The sequence below is a fragment of the Crinia signifera genome, chromosome 2, assembly GCF_055691185.1.
Source record: "Crinia signifera chromosome 2, ASM5569118v1, whole genome shotgun sequence".
Lineage (NCBI taxonomy): Eukaryota > Metazoa > Chordata > Amphibia > Anura > Myobatrachidae > Crinia > Crinia signifera.
In genome coordinates, this window is record NC_139218.1 from 67904030 (window position 1) to 67924466 (window position 20437).

At 42.6% G+C, this 20437-nt stretch overlaps 1 protein-coding gene across 2 annotated transcripts in view; it reads right to left on the reverse strand.

Moving 5' to 3' along the window:
* The window catches only part of GOSR1 (golgi SNAP receptor complex member 1), a 69937-nt gene that overhangs the window by 49159 nt on the left and 341 nt on the right, over nt 1-20437 (reverse strand). Inside the window, exons 2-5 of one of the 2 annotated variants that reach the window (XM_083172293.1) lie at nt 14033-14147; nt 9347-9434; nt 4798-4905; nt 2060-2151 (exon numbers count right to left, since the gene is read on the reverse strand). In XM_083172293.1, coding sequence (XP_083028419.1) covers nt 2060-2151; nt 4798-4905; nt 9347-9434; nt 14033-14147 — 403 coding nt within the window. Of the gene's footprint in view, nt 1-2059; nt 2152-4797; nt 4906-9346; nt 9435-14026; nt 14148-20437 lie in introns of both variants that reach the window. The other variant, XM_083172292.1, reaches the window with a different exon arrangement.

Consider the following 20437-nt stretch of genomic DNA (forward strand, 5'->3'; position numbering starts at 1 on the left):
GCGTAGCGAGCCACCGTGCCCGAAGCGAGGCGAGCACAGCGAGCCCACAAGGGGCGTGGTGAGCGCAGCAAACCCGCAAGGGGCTTAGTTGCGCTCACCATGCTGTCCGGGTCTGGCCAGTCGGGATCCCGACTGTCAGACCCCTGTACCACACCGGTGAGGTCCTCCGGACCTCCTGCTTTTCACGACAGTTCATAAGCCTGACTCTCTCATTGCTATATTTACAAATCAGCCACTGCTAAGCAGGTTGGAGCATTCTTTTCCGCATCAAGTGGAAAGAAGCTGCCACGTTATCAGCAATGATCAATATTTGACCTTCTAAATACCTAGAACTGCTGATGTTTTAAATTCCTTTCACTGTTAACCACAGGATAACACAGACAATGAACAGCATATCCAGAGGGATATATGAGAACACAAAGAAGATGAGAACAGACTGCACAACAGCTACATTATTTTATCACTTTTGTGCCTTTTTTATTATAGCTTTAAGTCATTAGCATCTAAAAAAATATGCATAACCATTCTATTTACTGAACATTTATGCTGGGTACACACCAGCCCGATACAGCTAGTGAGCTGACGGAGCCTACAACACGCTCAGAAAATGCACCTGATGTGATCGTGATCCGATCGCGACCCGCACCCACTTCAATGGTCGTTTCTCAGATCCTACCTGCTGCAGGTAGGATCTCAGAAAAGACCTAACGACCCGCGGGGCCGCGCAACGGATCGGGATCGCATCAGAACGGCAGTGACATGGCCCATTTACATACAATCGGTCAAGACTATCTAAATTGGCTCATTTTGGGCAGAATCGTCCTGGTGTGTACCCCACATTAGATGCTTTTATATAGTAACTAATTTAGTAGTTGTATTATTTTAGCTACCTCATACGGTTCAAAAATAAATACGTATACTAAATTAGGTTACTCCATATTATTCTGCAGAAAACGGACAACACAGAAGTAACAAATTTATTTAAAAATACATGTGATAATAAAGAACAGGAACAAATGTTATTACCAGATATTTATATAGCGCCCGCATATTCCGCAGCGCTTTACAGAGAATATTTGAACATTCACATCAGTCACATCCTGCCCCAGTGGAGCTTACAATATATTCCCTACCACATGTCCAAGCACACACACACAGACACTCTAGGGCAGGGGTGTCCAAACTTTTTACAACGAGGGCCAGATTTGGTGAAGTGTAAATATGTGGGGGCCGACCATTCAGTCTGAAATTCTTTGAATCATTAATCACATCAGAATGGTCCCCAACTCTGCCCCCATTCGCTGTATGTCCCCAGACTGCCCCCATTCACTGTATGTCCCCCAGCCTGCCCCTCCTTCACTGTATGTTCCCCACTCTGCACCCATTCACTCTGTCCCCCAGCCTGCCCCCCTTCTCTTAATGTCCATCAGTGCCTCCCTTCATTGTATATCCCCAAGCCTGACCCTCCTTCACTGTATGACCCCCATTCACACTGCCCCCGTCCCCAAACACTGCTGTCACTGTGATTGTGGAGTAGGGTGATATACGATTGCAGCAGCAGGGGTAGGACGCCAAACGCATATGACTGTGGCAGCCGGCACCTCCTCACTGTAGCAGACAGCAAGGTAAAGGCGCGCTTGCCGGGGCCCCACCTTTAGTGTCCTGTGCTTCCCACATTTGATGCTCTGCCCGCTTACAGCCGGAGGCTGCGGGCAGCTTGAAATGACAGCACGGGTCGCAATTGGCCCCCGGGCCTGACTTCGGACATGCCTGCTCTAGGATTAATTTTGTTGGAAACCAATTAATCTACCAGCATATTTTTTTGATTGTCGGAGGAAACCGGAGTACCCGGATGAAACACACGCAAGCAGGGGGAGAATATACAAACTCTGCACAGTTAGCGCCATGATGGGGATCGAACCCATGACCTCAGTGCTATGAGGCAGTAATGCTAATCATTACACCATCCGTACTGCCGTACTAAAAAAAACAGTAAGCCGCAATCTGCAATGATCACTTACACACAAGCAGATTGTCTCTAACCTCATTTGTGACTTACTCAATATCTTTTCGTACAGATCCCAAGAGGTCTTCTCTTTCTCGGATTGCCTGGAAATTGGCTTTTGTTTTGTGAAATTCATGTGTGTAATCCTGCAAATCAACATTCATATCTATTAATAAATAGAGAGCATTACTTGTTATTAGCAAGCTAACAGATACCAGTAACCTGATAAATATGTAATAAGGCATCAAGGAATTATGGGACTTTTACTGCATAGTAGGGATACCACAGAACCTGAGCCATTACCTCTTGTTACAGTGTAATGCATATGAAAGCATCTGCTTCGTAGAGACAACCAATACAGAGACAATTTAAGGCTTTGATGTTCGACAGCAGGCACACCCTTCCATTCTCACTACCAGAATGAACAGAGGCAGGGACTGCATAGAACACTTCTGGCTGTTAGCACAGTGATGAGGAAGGGCACCGGTAACCTTCCTCAACACTTAAGAAGAGGGCCAAATCTGCTACAGCAGAGCATGGGACAAGGAGAGAAAGAAGGGACCAGAAGGGACCAGTGGGACTATTCTGGCTGACTCTGGCAAGTCCACCAAATGCAGGGCCTCTAACCCCCCACACACACCCCTTCCCCAGTGTGTGTTCCTACACAAAGGCTGCCAATCGAAACCATTCGAAAGATGTGGAAGGTGCACGCATAAACGTGACTTTCAAGTCATATACGTGCGTACTGGGAAGGAAATGGGCAGGCAGCGGAGTTCCGGTGAAGTCAGCTGCCTGCCCCTTGCGTCACGGCCTCATTAGCATGAGAACACCCATGAAACCGGTATGCTAATGAGGCTGCCCGGCCACCCCTCTTTGCCCTATCGCCGGCTGTCCTATGTGCATGCACCCGGCAAACAGACTGTTTGCCGTGGGTGCACGCACCCTGCCTCAGCACATGCGCTGAACACAGGGGGGATGGGAATGGATTAGAATAACCTCCTAGGAGTCTGACTATGCACCTTCTAGATAGGCTTATTTTCCTCTACGGATTTCAATAAGGCGTTCATTCATTTGAGGATAGCTGCCATAGAGTTGAATAGAAAAAGGACTATGGGGATTGATTATGAGGTTCATGGCGTTTAATGAGGAAGAGATCAGTTCTTGAAGAATCCTGGCTACTGAACATGAAGTAGGTGGTTGGCGGTTGGGTTAGCACTTGTAAAGCACACCCGGTATATTGGTCTACTGTTATTTCATTGACCACAGGTGGGGTACACCTTAGTAGATACTGACTCCAGGTGCCTTAAATCCATGCTACACCAACCAGGAGAGCTCAAATTGTTGCTAGAATCAAGGGTCACATTTAGGAGCCAGATGTCCTTATGGACCATTGTTATGAAGTTGGTTCTGCCAGGGTCACTGGGGGTAATTATAAAGCATAGTGCTATACTGTGTTTCTCAGCAGTGTCTCCGGTACTTGTTTCCTAGCACGGCCACAATCGTGTGGATCGTGTACCTTTAAGTTAAGGTACACGATCCACACGATGGACCCGATTTCCTTTGAAATCAGGTCCATTTTGCCGGCAAAGGTCCAATGTAAATCGGGGGCATTGCGTCGGTCGGGACCATTAACATTGGTCCCGACGCGATGCCCCCGATTTTGCCATAGGCTTCAATGTTAAAATATTTTTTAACATTGAAATCGTGAGGATCGCGTCGGTCTTGTGCCATTATAATGGCACAAGATGAGATGGACTTGATTAAGTCCATCTCACCTTTAAAAAAAATGTGAAAAATGTGAAATGGGCCAATATGACCCATTTCACATTATAGATGTCCCCGTCGTCACCCCACGATAGACGCCAACCCGAAGCGTGGCGAGCGCAGCGAGCCCGCGAGGGGCGGCGGTGCGCGTCCTCCGACCTTTTCATTCCCCTACTATCCACGTCGGCGTGGAGTTGAGAATAGAATAGTGTGGCGAGCGCAGCGAGCCCGAAGCGTGGCGAGCGCAGCGAGCCCCGCGAGGGGACGCATATAACTTCACAGGTATACGCGTGCGCTCGCCACGCTTCGGGCTCGGTGGCTCGCTGCGCTCGCCACACTATTCTATTCTCAACTCCACGCCGACGTGGATAGTAGGGGAATGAAAAGGTCGGAGGACGCGCACCGCCGCCCCTCGCGGGCTCGCTGCGCTCGCCACGCTTCGGGTTGGCGTCTATCGTGGGGTGGGGTTTACGTCGTTAAATTTGGGGGTCTAGGGAATATTTTACATTGAATCCAATGTAAAATCGGGTCCCAGGGACCCGATTTACATTTCATTCAATCAAAAAATCGTGTCGAAAATCGTGTCGGTCGCATCGCATGCGATGCGATCGACCCGATTTTTCCAACACGACCACCCCGATGTAAATCGGTGTGGCCGTGCTAGTAAACAAGTACCGTGTCTCCCCATACACTGTCATACTCCTCTCTGTGGAGAAGGAATGTATCAGATATACCAAAATGAACTCACCTATATCAGTAAAATAGGTCTTCTAGGTACAGTATGCAAATGTTGTGATAGAGCTACGTATGCAAACTGTTCTTTAATTAATGTCAGAATTACGGTTTTCAGGTTCCTTTTGCTCACTAGTATAACAAAGCCTGTATACTTGATGTACAGAATGAAACCATACAACATGTTAAATTATTGACTAACAAAAACACACTACAGCTAACATTTAATGTTAATAATAATAAAAATAAAAATAAATAAATAATATATTTAAAACATAAAATAGGTATTTCATTACCTGCAGTATATCTCGATGTCTCTGTAATGTGTGCATCAGTGCAGCATTTATGGAGGTCACACCGGCTGTGCTGCTGTATTCGGCCATTTTGTCATTAATCCCGGTAAGCTGAAACAAAGTCTCAAGTAACTAAACGCACATTTATGCAAACATGAAGCACATTTTCACAACATTACATAGAATGAGGCGGCATTATAGTCTTACACTTGACGTAAAATGCAGTTATATATAGATATGGACAGCAATATTTTACATATATTAATGATTACAGATTAACTCACCCGCTATGCCAGGCCTGGCCAACCTGTGGGTCTCCAACTGTTGTGAAAAACTACACAATCCAGCATGACTTGCCACAGTGATAGCACTCTTTCATAGCAAAACTGGCAAGGCATGCTGGGACTTGAAGTTTCACAACAGCTGGAAAGCCACATGTAGGCCAGGCTTGCCTTATACCAATTAACACACATGGCCCACTTGAAAATGTGCGCTCCACCCAAACATCTCACCCCCGTAGTGAGAAGGAAACGGCATAGCGCTGCATACATAGGGCCCTTACCAAGGCTAGACTATACGATTGTTCCATTGTAACATCAACAGCTGGGAGCAAGTGTGTATGTCTTTGCCCCCCAAGCCTCAGTATCATTGATATTCTGCAGCCATTTGGAGGTGGGGAAGGGGTTTCAGGAAATAGGGGCATGTCAGCGAGATTTTTCTAGAGGTGCCGGAGCCAGTGGCTGTGTCCTTGGAAGCAGCTTCAATGGTCTGGCAGCATGAAAACAATACCCATACTACTACTGGGGATCGCGTAGATGATCTGACGCTGCATTTTCAGACCATATAGATGCCTCCTGCAGCATTAGCATATCATTACACAGCTGTTATGTACACAGTCTCAGCAGCTGTGCAACAGCGTAAATCTCTGAATCAGGCCCATGTAGTATATGAAGGGTGAAAAGCAAATAGCTGGAGAGTTGCAATACACGGAGGTGGAATGGGTGTATGTGGCAAGGACATGTAGCTGGATACTGCATCAGAACAAAGCAAATATAAAACTTTAGTTATATGGCGCCACAGCACACTATCACAGAGCAAATTGAGTATTCAATACGGCCGGCGAGGGAGTTTAACGGCAAGGATCGTGGAAATCAAGCGACCCTCGACGTTTAACCCCCGCGCCGTCCGCTCACCGTATTCAATGTTCCGGAGGAATCATCACCATCAAAGGACAGCGAGGATTCCCCCAAACGGCGAGGTTCGCGGCTAAAGCAGGGAGCGCGCTATTTTGGCGACCGCACATGCCATTTCCATGTTTCTGTAAAAAGTTTAAACCTGACCGTGCAAGCAGTGACATCGAGCAGTCAGCACTGCTCGTAAAAAGCATTGAATACTGCCCTTAGAATTGTATACAAGAGGACAAGTACAGCATACATAGCTGCATCAGCAGAGGCCACTGAAATAAGTATCAAAGTGGCAGAAAACTGCAGGATCCTGTGCCATTTAAGAGGGTTTAAGCAATAAATGTTACGTGTCTAATATGATATTTTCCTATATATATTTTATTCATTTATTTATATGGCGTCATAATGGATTCTATGGCACTATCCGTAGGAAATAGTACATAAATTATATGTGCGCTTCAATATGAATCTGAACAGCATTAAGCAATAAAGACATTAGACAATACATGCAGTGTACAGCATTAACACCAATTACACAACAAACTGTACATTACTGTCGCTCGGAGTAGGTTTCGAAAGAACAAAAAATAGTGTAGAGAGCAAAATTTGGTTTTAAAGCACTGGCTCAACTCTGAGAAGGGCAAAACAAATGGTAGACTGAGTAGAACTTCCCTGTCACACTCCAAAAGCTTACTTGTCAGGTAAGAGGTATCTGACAAAAATGGGTGTGAGGGGCAAAATTTAGACTGTAAGCACCAATGGGATGATAACTTCCAAGTGCCCTACCAAGGGAATCTGTGACACCATACTTACTGTATATTACTGATGGTGAAGCCAGAGGTTATAGTAGAGGGGTTAGAATACAGAGCTAACAAAAACTATTTAGGAACTTATACTGAAAGAACATGAATACGAACATCTACTGCATAATGCATTGTAAAATGCTGCTACATACAAGACCATAATTGGTACAGTTTGCATGATTGATTATACAATTTGTCTGCCTTGTTTGTTTTATCAATGGCTTGCATACCTAGAATAAAGCCAACCTGGTATATTTGCGATGTAATGAATTTCAATCTTATCAAATATTTTCGAAATAATTTTAAATCTATATCAAATTAGCAAGATAGGCCAATATTGTATATAATGCTTAGCTGCAGGCGATAACTGGGGCGACTTGGTGCAGTCAGATAATTGGTATAATGAGGAGATAAAGGCCTGGAATGCATTGTCTATTGTGCGCGGGTTCAGTTCAGATGGCCATTTGGGAATTATTTGAAATAATACCGCTACAACAGCTTGCCATAGGACCACTATTGAAGCCATTATCTATAAAGGTACAGCTGACATATTGGATTCAGAATTATGGGAGATTCAGTGTGAGGAATTCAATTGTTTATCACCCCTCAATCTCCTGTCTAAAGCGAGCTAAAAACTCAACCAAAGTAATGGGTGCAACATGAAGGTCCAGCTTCAGCGCTCAAACGGGTCAATTTATGCTCAAATGGAGCAACACTTGAATTGTTGGGCACTATCTGGTGGCTACTGTGGGAAAAACAATTGAACCCGCCCCCCACCACCACCGACTCCCAGAAAAAAACAAAAAAAAAACCTGCCAGATTCATTATCTTTCTGAAAAACTCCCATGTGCACTTGCCGAAAAATAATCAAAATCATAGAAAGGATAATACTCTTCTGCAGGAGTAGAATTTATTATCACCTTGCTGGCTAGCCCTATATTTATGATGAGCTCAGGATAAATCGCTTTACTAGCTGTGAGCAAGCTTACATCTTATCCTATTTGAGACAGAAGGCTGAACACTCAGAGAAGATGAGTAATTACTTTTTACAATGATGAAAAAATAATTCCAGAAGTACTAAGATACCTCCATCACATACAAAAAAAATAAAAATATTGCATTATTCTGTGACAAATACATTGTAAACAAGTCCTTAACTTCTATATACAGTATATCCAAAGGTGTTTCGGTTTTTCCTGCCCAATTTACGATTATTCACCCAATTTATTTAAAAAATTTAAATTTAACAGCAAAATGCACAGACAGTGTAATGGTTAGCATTACTGCTTCACAGTGCTGAGGTCATGGGTTCGATTCCCACCATGGCCCTAACTGTGTGGAATTTGTATATCCTCCCCGTGCTTGCATGGGTTTCCTCCAGGTACTCCGGTTTCCTCCCACAATCCAAAATTATAAAAAGCTGGGGAGTGTGTGTGCTATATAAACAACTGGTAATAAATAAATAATTTGTAATTTAACTTTACGGACAAGACAAAAAAAATAGGGATGTAAACTTTTGTCAATCATAACTTTTAAATCTACATTTTTTTTTCCACGACTAGAAGTCGTGTGTCAGGACTTCCCTAACAAATAGATCACGTGAAACATAGAATTTGACGGCAGATAAGAACCATGTAGTCTGCCCCTTTTTTAAACATGTTACCTCAAACCATACTTCATCCTTAATGCTTTGTAAGTATATCAATATGCCTATCCCAAGCATGTTTATATTGTTCTACTGTATTTGCCTCTACCACACTTTCCCTTCTCTGCTCTAAAGTATACATATTAAGATCTTATAGTCTTTCCTGGTACGTTTTGTGATGTAGGCCCTGCACCATTTTAGTTGCCCTTCTTTGTAAAGTCTCTAATGTTTTTACATCCTTCTGGAGATATGGCCTCCAGAACTGAACACAGTACTCTAGATGAGGGACATATTACATATCACCATTTGATTGAGATACATCCAGCCCCTATTTGTTTGTTGTTGTTTTAGCCATCATGCGCTGCATACATGCTATCCTGTTAATAATGACCGGATTCGATTATTTAGATAGCTTTATGTTGCAAATGTCAACATCCAGTTGTGCATTTCAGAGAATGTTTACTCATTCAAATCCTTCACAGGTCCAGTGTGTATTTCTGGATTGTAGGAAGAAACAAGACCTACAAAACCTAGAGAAAACTAAAAAATATGGGAAGAAGCCTAAAACGACAAAAATAGTGTTTAGAAATCCATGACCCCAACGTTAAATACTTAGCCACCATACATGTCCTGATAGGCAAAGACAAGCACATGAAAAGGTTGCAAAGGAATTTCATGAATTGGATTTTTACAACAGTTATAGCACAAGATCACCTTGTCAAGCACAACAGGGAAACCACAATCTGAAAACAATTAGTATTGCTGGAATAACCTGTTACTAGTTCCAGTGTTGTACCCAGCAATCAGAATTTTGCAGCCATCACATAGCAGAAGCCAGGTTTTCAAGAAGCATCTGGTAAGGACAGATCATCCTGTACAGACTGAACCATACAAAACACACAAGTAATGGCTTTCCATACCTTTGCCAGAAGCTGTTCAATCTCAAATGCCATCGTCTCAAACATGTGATCCTGACTTGATCCATTTAAAAGCGGTGTTGTGTCTGAACTAGGGGGAAAAGAAGCACAATTAACCTTTTTTTAAATAGGTAAACATTTTATACAAAACTGATTAAATAAATGTAGTCAATTTTATTTTTTAAAGACTGTATAATTCTTAAAACTTCTAGGACAAGTGGAAGCATTGCATGTAGGAGCAATTCGGTTGCCATGGGCAACCCCATCACTTTTATATAAGTCTATACCGTGGTGTTTAGGCAGCTTCCATATCTTGCCCAATGCAGTTTTCCAAACGTCGCCATTAAAATCCAGATTATCAGAATATGCATAGGTGTGCGCAGCACATTTTATTAGGGGGAGCACCGTCAAGGGGGTATGCCTAGCACCACCTATTGGGCATGTCTAACACCAATCAGTCATGTCTACATCGCTACAATATAAAACGTCTCTCAGCCACACCATAACCTCCTGCCTACTTCAGTTTTAATCTTCTAATTACTCTGTGTAACATGCAAAAAAAGGTCAGAAACATAATATGGATGATGCAGGTATGTAGTGATATCACAGTTGTCTAGTACAATTATCAATGCAAAACACACATAATTGATTGATAGGTGATTATTTTAATGGAATACAGTTCTAAAAAGAAAAAGTCTGGTAAAAGGTATTGCTAGCGGCAGGGAGGTGTTCATAAGGGTGTACAATGCATTAGGGGGTGCCTGTGCACCCCTAAACACTCAATGTGCGCACACCTATGAGAATATCCATGCTGACACCCTACAGTATCTCCCAAAATGAATAGAAGCCTATTCTACACCCCTTGGTATTTGACTCGAAAGGTGGCTGGGAATCCTCCTTTACTATTGTGATGTGAAGGGGCTTTTTTTGTACTAGCGTGTGAGATATCCCCCCAGAGTGTGAGGGGACAAGAAACTGAAGCTTTTTCTTTTATGTTTTAATGTATTTATTGGATTATGATACATTAGAACTTTTCCTTGCAGAAACTGTAACCTATCCGATTATTGTCCATACCTGATACATGCAATTATTTATTTCTATAACTATACTTGACATTTGTATTATTTCCACTGTCTCCTGTAAATATTGTTTACTATTACTATATTTTATTATATTCAAAAAAAATAATTATATTATATATACAAATACCTCAGTAAAACTGGTTAAATCAAATCAACTGAGGTACTAGTTAAGTCACCTGTGCTCCAGCATAAATATCCTTAAGCCCCGTACACGCAGAGTGACTTTTGCTGCTGAGCGAACTAGATAAAACAGTCCGTTCAGCAGCGATGTGTGTGAAGCGATCTGTGCTAACCATTGCTTTCTTTAGAACTTGCAGACGATCCATCTAAATCTTGACTGCATGTGCTAAAGAGCTGAACAGGCAATGGCGACAAAACGAGCATTCTCACCACACGGAGTGATCCGTGCTTAATTTCTAAGCGATCTAGAAAAAAAAAACTGATCAAAAACGCCCTGTGTGTATTCCTCCTTACAACCTTCTCTCTAATAGCGGAGTTTGGGAAACTGTGACCTAATATAAAAAAAGGTCTGTCATTTATACCATTAAAACAGACCAGTGACTTTAGATATTATTTACATTTGAACTGTGCTGTTAAAGTATAAAATGTGTATGCACGCTCTACCTGAAATAAAGCATACAAAAACAGAATGCCATATATTTAAATGTTCTGACTCAAAGTCAGGCATCACACAGTGAACTGCCTGCTTTCTCATTGTATCACAGATCACTGCTGAAGAACCCTCTAAATCAGTGGTTCTCAAACTCAGTCCTCAGGACCCCACACAGTTCACATTATCCAGGTCACCCGGCAGGTGCACAGGTGCATTCATTACTCACAGATACATTTTAAATATCCACAGGTGAAGCTTATTACTTCACTTACGATTCTGTAAAACTTTCGAGGTGGGCTGCAGCATTTGTCTCTAGTAGGAGCAGCCTTCTATGCACTTTTAATTTTGGAATAAGCCAGTTGTTCCCAAACCGTGTGCCGCGGCACCCTGGGGTGCCTCAGAGCACTTGCAGGGGTGCCCTGGGATGGTGGTAGAGGACCAATTCATTTTATTTATGGTCAATGTATTAGGGAAAAGCAGTGCTTGTGGCTTCCAATCATACAATATGTGAACAAACCAAAGTGAGGAAACTTTTGGCCTAGGGGTGCCACGAAAAAATGTCTGATACTTCAGGGTGCTGTGATTCCAAAAAGTTTGGGAACCCATGAAATAAGCAAAGAAACTTTTTTTTATGTCAAAATAAAAAGCTGCAGGTACTCTTTAAATCAATTACCTGAGAAAATGGTCTGAAAAAAAGCGAACCAGAAATATTTTTTTCTTTCGATTTCTGTACAATCTATTAAAGTCATTACCAACCTCAGTCCTCAAGGTACACTTAAGCTGTGTACACACGGGGGCGATAGGGGCTGAAATTGCTGGAAATATGGTCGCAGGCGACCATATTGCCAGTGATGGGAGTGTGCCCCAGCGATAAATCGCCGGGTGCGCGCTCCCGTTTTCAGCCCCGTTCTAATCGCTGGTCGCAGGAGCTTGCTCCTGCGACCAGCTGATTACCTCTGCGGCACCGCCGGCTGAGGTTCCCTTTCATCAGCGACCATCTCTGGTTGCTGATGAAAAGGAGAAACTGAGCAATATCTTGCTCAGCCATATATTGCTAGCAATATATGGCTGAGCAATATATCTCCCCCGTGTGTACGGGGCTTTACATTTAGGAATGCCAATTCCGAGATCAGGATAGGTGGAATCCCAGGATTTAGGCCAATTTTTCCTGGGATATTGGGACTGAAACGCGCATGCACATTTCATCCCTTTCTGCCAGGCAGCACTTGTCTCAAGCACTGCCTGGAAATACATGGTGTGCAGCATGATGTTAGAGGTCACGCTGATAAAGCCACGCCCCAGTCACCCCCACACACCCTGCCCCCCACCCCCCCCCCCCCCACCCCATCCCCGTCCACCTGCCAAAGGACTGCTCTTAAGCAGTTCCCAGCACAGCGCCACATCAGGAGGCCAATCCCAGGATTCTGGGATTGACAGTTTTTCAATCCAGAATCTCTAGATTTAAAAAATGGCCTTGTATTGGCCTCCCTACTTACAGTCCTGGTTTTAGGGATATCCATGTTTGATCATAGGTGACTTATCTAGTTCCTAAGTTATTTAGATGTAACCATCTGTGCTGAGGTCTGGATAGCACTCACATCTGTACCGCTATACTTTCACACAGAATACAAAATTGCTGGGGGTGCTGGCCGGAACCTAAAAAACAAATGCCGGGACTTTCACTACTTTGTCTGAAAGTGGTATTAGTTTACCTTGAGGACAGATTTCGGGAAGGCATGATCTAGTAGGTGTTTCTAAATATTTCTCTGCACTTTGATGCATCAGACAATTTTTCGGATTAAAAATTTATCTTAATAAACGCATTTAATAAACTAACAAAAGCTTACCGTTATAAAGATGCGCAGTTAAAATATATTTCAAATACTTAAACAATTTTTAAAAAGTCACTTTATGCTAGATTCGTCATGAAGGCTTCTTTAAAATTCTTATTTGTAATGATCACACATTGATTTAGAGAATATAAATAACCTAGGGAATAGAAATACAGTAAAATACATATTAAAAATCTAAGTCATGTAAAATTTATGACTAATATAGGAGGCCAAATTAATTTCCTGTAAAGCCCAGACTTACAGCAACAATAGAAGCTGGACCTATAAGGAAGGTGCTATTAACTTGATTTGATTGTCCAAATAGTCATCATATTTATATAACCCGCATTAGAAAGGCAGGTTTTCATTTATTAACATCGAATATATTTCTGGGCTTATCCAAATTTTTATGGGGTGACATACATGACAAATGCATGTTAACAGCACCTTGAAGATATGCAAGGAGCATCAGTTGTCAAATGGTGGAGGTTCTTTTCCCCCCCCCCAATATATCCTTACAGAGTTGCACTGGAATGCAAGATGGTACTGAAGCATGGTTGATATTCTAAATTTAAAAGATTAGCAACTATTTACACTATATGATGATCAAAGCTTAAACAAAAACATCAGTTCCTGTGACAACAGTACTAGTATTGTAACTACTAAGTTAGCTTGCGAGCAGGGCCTTCCTACCACTTTGACTGTAACAAACCAATTTCTTTTATCAATGTTGTTTACAAGTGTAATGAAATTTGCTTTGCTTATTAAATACAGTGTTAATAAATAATAACTACTTATATGCTCAATATTGTCACCAATGATTCAGGAGAAAGCAAAGATAGGGCATGGATCTTACCATTATACAGTACTGTCAAGAGGAAAGTTGTAATTCAAATTCTACCAGTAATGCATAAAAGGTTTCATTTGCGATTTTAGCATGAAAGAGCACCGTGAATATGGATTAATGTCTAATAAAATAAATAAATATATTTTAAACTTTATAAACATACTGAGAATTTGTTTTATGAAATGCAAGATATTTGACTTCACAATTAAAACACCAGGTTATTGTTTGATTCCAGCTAAATGTTAACAGCTTGAAGAACTGTCTCAGTTTAGTAAAAAAAAAAAAAAAACTAAAAAAATCAAGTAGTACCTATACCTGTCGCGTCTTCCTTCTCTGGAGTTGCTATGGGTGTAGCTTGTACAGAGTTTGCTAAAAGAAACTAATTTGAGGTCTAGCTCGTTCTCCAGTTGCCTCGCCTGCTTTCTCAGGTCTGAGGGGGAATAAAAAAAAAAAAAAAAAAAGGAAGTCAAATGAAATTTGTTGCATTTTTCACCCACAGACAATATTGCAGTCAGTATAAGACAAACACATTCATACAGCAGTTTGAGGACATGTGGTAGACATATGACAATATGAAGAAAAACTGCAGATCTGTCAACATGAATCCTCATTTCCAGATACGATACAATACAATACAATGATTACATCAATAGTGTTCATTTTAGTACTCGCCATCTTTGAAAACCCATGTAGTTCCTCTTCCCTGCCTGGGGTGTTGCTGTCTGCTGTAGTGCTTCTAGCAAAGTGTGGTCTGTTTATCAGCACTGATTTGCAAACCAGACATGTACTAGAAACACCACAGCAGACAGCAACTGCATGGGTTTTCAAAGATGGCAGGTGCTAGAATGAACACTACATCAATACCTTTCAATGGCAGAGTCAAAACCATAATAAAATCCACATCTGGCCATAGGATACCCACTTAAGAGTAATTTGGTGAGTATTATTGTTCTGAGACATTCATTATCTTTAATCTAGCACATTCCCATCCTTCAATGGTAGAAAAGCATGCACCACAATTCTATAGAAAGTAGATATTTGTGGAGTAGGGTACAGCATTGAATACAAAGTAACAAGTATCTCAGGGTGCACCACCTCAATATACACGGTCACCTTTATGATTTTACATGTGGGCATACATTAGGGCAGGCATGTCCAAACAATGGCCCTTAGCTGTTGTGAAACTACAAGTCCCATCATGCCTTGCCACAGTTTTGCTATTAAGGTCCATACACACTGGGCGACAATGCCCAGGGTGTATGGACAGTGATGATCGCGTTCATCGCTGGGGGGAAAGCCGCTCAGTGCCTACACACTGAACGGCCTTCCCTTTGCCCAGCCCCGACTCCGGCAGATGGCTTTGCATAGCGCAGCGCTTTTCAAAGCCACTCATCAACTGGTATTACCAGCAGATGAGCAGCTTTACCGGCGATGATGCGGGAGCGCGCAGCAGTGCTCACCGTCAGGGCATACACCCTGGTTCCAACTGCTGTTGGGCCTTTAGGGAATACTTTAACTATGGCAAAGCATGGGATGTGTAGTTTCACAACAGCTGGAGGGCCACAGTTTGGACATGCCTGCATTAGAGCAACTTATCCCCTCAAAGAAGATGCCCACAATCCCCCATTAAGCCGACCGGTACATTGCATGCGATATAACATTCAGTCCTTTTGCATGCGGTATATTGCAAACACTTATTCCAAGGGAGGAGGAGAGAAGAAAGATATACTCTGGGTGGGGGCACCCTTACATCACAGACTGTGGTTATGCTGTTATTGCATCTGTCTAAAACATTTAAAAAAAATTATGGACATTATTAAAATATTTTATTTTGTATGATATTTAAATTCCTTGTCCTCTAAGCGCTGTGCAGAAATATGATAATAGATTTGTATCAGGCTTTTACTGCCTGATAGCTGTGGAAAGAAATACAGTTTTTATGTGAACCTGATGTGATCCTCATATATCCTAAGGTTTCTACCAATGTGCAGATACCGGTATTTTTAATCATAGGTCACATATAAAACAAAACAGAGATAATGCTTTCCGAGACAGGCATCATAGTACTGTGATGTGGGTATATGTATCCCCGCAGTGCTGGTATTTGGTGAGCAGACACAGAAAAATATATATATATATGTAGGTTGATGTGGGCTATCAGCACAAGGGTAATGTGAGGTAGGGGTCAGCTGGACAAGTCCAGCGTTTACCTTGTAACCGAAGTTAGTTCGTGCTGAGAGCCGCTAGCAGCCGCTGTGCGGTTTGTATCCTGGTCTGTCCCCATCTGTCAGCTGTGCGACGGTCACGTGTGTACACCACGTGATCGGCAGATCCCGACGTACGTTTCACTGGGCGCTTGGTCACGGGAGGTGTGTATCACTGACCAGTGCGGATAACACTCAACATTCCCTCTCCCCCTTGCCCTTACTATAAAATACTATTGCATGCGGTATATTGCATGCAATCCAGCCAAGCCTGCCCAACTCAGAAGCAATCCAACAGATTGCTTGTGCAGCTGGTGTGATTCGCAGGGTCCAGTGCGATGTGCATGGGACAGCGCAGCGCATCGCATCAGACCAGCTGTCATTCAAACAGTTTGGGCTCTTTCCTGCGATTGAATGCCGCAAATGCAGGAAAAGAGCCCAAACTGCATGTGAATTGCCTAGTGTTTAAGGTGTACCTTAAGTCCAAAAAACATTGTGTCAACCCTTTTGAATTTTACAAAAGGACAATCCCCAGGTTACAAATCCCAACCAATTAGCCAATATTATGTCCTCGTTTTTGTTGCAGATATATTATATATTGCAATAGATCTGACTGGAATGAGTATACAACAGTAGGTTACCCACTCACTACAATCTACTTACACATCATAGTTACATTTATTGTGGACCTGCATTCAATTATGTGCTCCTTATCATGCCATGTACTCAGTAGTGTTCATTCTAGCACCCTGCACCTTTCAAAACCTGTGCAGTTCCTCTTTCCTGCCTGGCGTGCTGCTCTCTGCTGCGGATCACACATCGGATGTCAACATTTTCACACTAGTGTATAGCCAGCTTTAGGCTGGGTATATACACTAATAGACATATCTGTAAACATAGCTACAGACAGCGTGTTCTCATACATGCTACCCGTCAGGACTGTTGTCACACTGGTGTGCGCATTTACATGGGCCTGTCAAGATGAGCTGTCAATCACTAGGGGCTCTTAGTGTGGGCGATTTGCGGCTGGACTGTATACCCTCCTTAAGATATATCGTCCATCTGCTGACACAAAATGTCTGAAAAACGTCATTCACAAACATATCGCTGGTACACACTATCACTTGGACCAGTGACTAATTTGCCGTTCAATTGAACCCAGCATTTCACACAGACTCCTCTAATATGCTGGGGAAATTACAGTACTTGCAAATTAAGTTTAGTACATAGTGGGGAAGTTTTCTTCTAATTGTTGATTATTGCAGCAGAGCAATAATACTTAACTAAAGCTGTGTACACACAGGGGCGATAGGGGCTGAAATCGCTGGAAATATGGTCGCAGGCGACTATATTGCCAGTGATGGGAGTGTGCCCCGGCGATCAATCGCCAGATGCGCGCTCCCGTTTTCGGCCCCGTTCTAATCGCTGGTCGCAGGAGCTTGCTCCTGCGACCAGCTGATTACCTCTGCGGCACCGCCGGCAGAGGTTCCCTTTCATCAGTGACCATCTCTGGTCGCTGATGAAAAGGAGAAACTGAGCAATATATTGCTCAGCCATATATTGCTAGCGATATATCTCCCCCGTGTGTACGGGGCTTAAGACTCTTTATTGTTAGGACCTGCACCAAAAAGTCTCATTAAAAATGGTGTGCAATCGGATTTCAGATGTGCAATGCATAGGTAGATTAGACAAAAGCTGGCTGCCTGGTTGTGAACTGTAATCTTTACCTACATTTCTTGTGAAATGTCAAGGCACAGAACCATATATAACAAACACTGCACACTGTTCACTTCCTTCACAAATGCATTATGTAACATAACAATCCACTGAAGAGCCATGAGCCATAATCTTCTACGATTACAATAGTGCTTTGTGACAGCAGGCAAATTTTGGCCAACTGTAAGCTGCTTTTGGGAGGCTGTCCCATCCCAAAAAACTGTGTTTAAGTGGTTTGGAGAATTTAAGTGTGAGATATGTTCCCTGGAAGACGAGGAGTGCTGTATCCTCCTCCTCCACCACCACCAAAAACAATGTTGATGCCATATTGGCCATAGTTGAAGTGGATGGCAGGGTTCTCAGTCAGGGAAGGAGATAGATTCCAGTAAAATGCCTGCTTGAAACTCCATGAAAAGGAGCTTTCTGCTTGCTGGGTGCCCTGTCAGCTGACTTGAGAGCAGAAGGAGGCAGTAGGAGGCACAAGCAACAGTGCTGCAACATGCTGGCCAGGTTTGATGGTGGACGCTTAAACTGCATCTGGGTGATCACCAATGGCAATGAATCCAGAAACTACATTTCTGACACATAAACCAAAACAACCCAGTCCGCCCAGCGGACCCCAGTTAAATGTGCACAGCAGCCATGGTTCTGATGTGAACACAGCATGACCAATCAGATGTGGATGTTTTTATGGCCAAGGCTGGCCATGTATCTACCATATAATATTCATGCAGCAGTGCACTGGAGAATTATATGCCAGCATACCTCTCAACATAAAAAAGGATAGTGGATAACAAGTTATCCACCAGTGTGGGGGGCGCAAAGTATATGGGTTGTGCTGCCAAGCTGCAGTGTAGGAAAGAGGGGATAGTTAGTCCCCAACTGGAAAGAAAAAAAGGCGAAGAACACTGCGCTATGTACAGTTAAATGACAGTATAAAAATTAAATATATAACAATAATTGCCAATGATGTGCCAATGGTAGGGTAAAATATCACTTTTAATGAAAATATAGGGAAGTTGAATGAGGGTTTGTTAAAAAAATATATTAGTGTTGATAATAAAAGTGATTTAAAAAGTCCAGTTCATACGGTACCGTATTTTTTTTGACCATAAGTGTATGGGTCCGTTCCTATTAGGTGTCTTCCATAGGATGTAAGAAGTGAGTCCAATGTGTCCAGATGGCAGGCTCTTTTGTGAAGAGGCAATCTCCTGGTGTATCACCTTATGTCCTGTAAAGGGCAAGTGTAGGCCTCTGAATGGGTGGCCTCAGATGGTTTTGTCCAAGGTGTCGATGGAGTTCCCTGGTGTACGGGAAGGAGGAGAAAAAGGGATGGAAGACTGGTCCGGATCCAAATAGTGGTCAATAGGGGGTTAAGAACTGGGCAAGGTTATTCCTGGTAGTCCACCAACGCGTTTCGCCAGTTCCCTGGCTTTATCAAGGTGTGTAAAGCCAGGGAACTGGCGAAACGCGTTGGTGTCCTTTACAGGACATAAGGTGATACACCAGGAGATTGCCTCTTCACAAAAGAGCCTGCCATCTGGACACATTGGACTCACTTCTCACATCCTATGGAAGACACCTAATAGGAACGGACCCATACACTTATGGTCAAAAAAAAATACGGTACCGTATGAACTGGACTTTTTAAATCACTTTTATTATCAACACTAATATATTTTTTTAACAAACCCTCATTCAACTTCCCTATATTTTCATTAAAAGTGATATTTTACCCTACCATTGGCACATCATTGGCAATTATTGTTATATATTTAATTTTTATACTGTCATTTAACTGTACATAGCGCAGTGTTCTTCGCCTTTTTTTCATACCTCTCAACATGACAACCTCCAAGAGGGACACAATGCTCTGCTCCTGGACTTTCCTCTTAATGTATGATTGCCATCACCTGTGGTGAAGCACCTTTCTTATTAGTAAACCTGTTCAACACAGGTGATGGCAATCATACATTAAGAGGAAAGTCCAGAAGTAGGTGTAGTTTGTCCCTCCTGGAATGGGTCATGTTGGGAGGTATGTGCCAGCCTATGCCTGCCATAAGTGCTGGAAGCCATTTCCAGGCAACATCCAAGAACTCACTCTTGTGGTGCTCTTCTACTTCACAACAAAGCACCTACCCACAGGTCCAGGAAAGCAGTGGATTTTCTTGCCTATGAAAGCATACATGGGATTAGTCATCTGCTGTACAGACCTGGCCTGGCCCCTTGCGACGTCTTTGTGTTCTGATAAAATCAACTTGTTTTGATTCACCAGAAACTGCAGTGGAGACCTTCATCCAGCATGTAGAAGACAGACTGGTCCAGCTACTCCACCAAGTAGTTTGAGCGCATGGTGAATACTTAGAAAATATGTAATGCTCACTATTGTAAATACAATACTTTTTTGCATCTGGAAACTTATGGAGCACACAACTCGTAAAACTAAATATAAAATACAAACATATCTTAAGTCACAGGAGAGGCCAGTGACCATTTAGGTATAACCGGCTAGTCCAACACCTCTCTCACAGGAGACAGAGCACCAGGATAGTTTCTTAATTTGTTTTAACAGTGTTTCCATAGTTAAGATAATAAAACAAACTACTCCAAACATTATCATCTCCAACTGATCACACCACCACACATTCTCTTCACTATAGATTGTTTATTGACCGATAAAGTTGCACATGACATCACCAAAACCCATGTAACATGTATAGTGTTACGTGATGTAAGCGCACAAACAAACAAACATACATACATGTATCAGATCTGGGGCCATATTAAAGGTGGACAGATT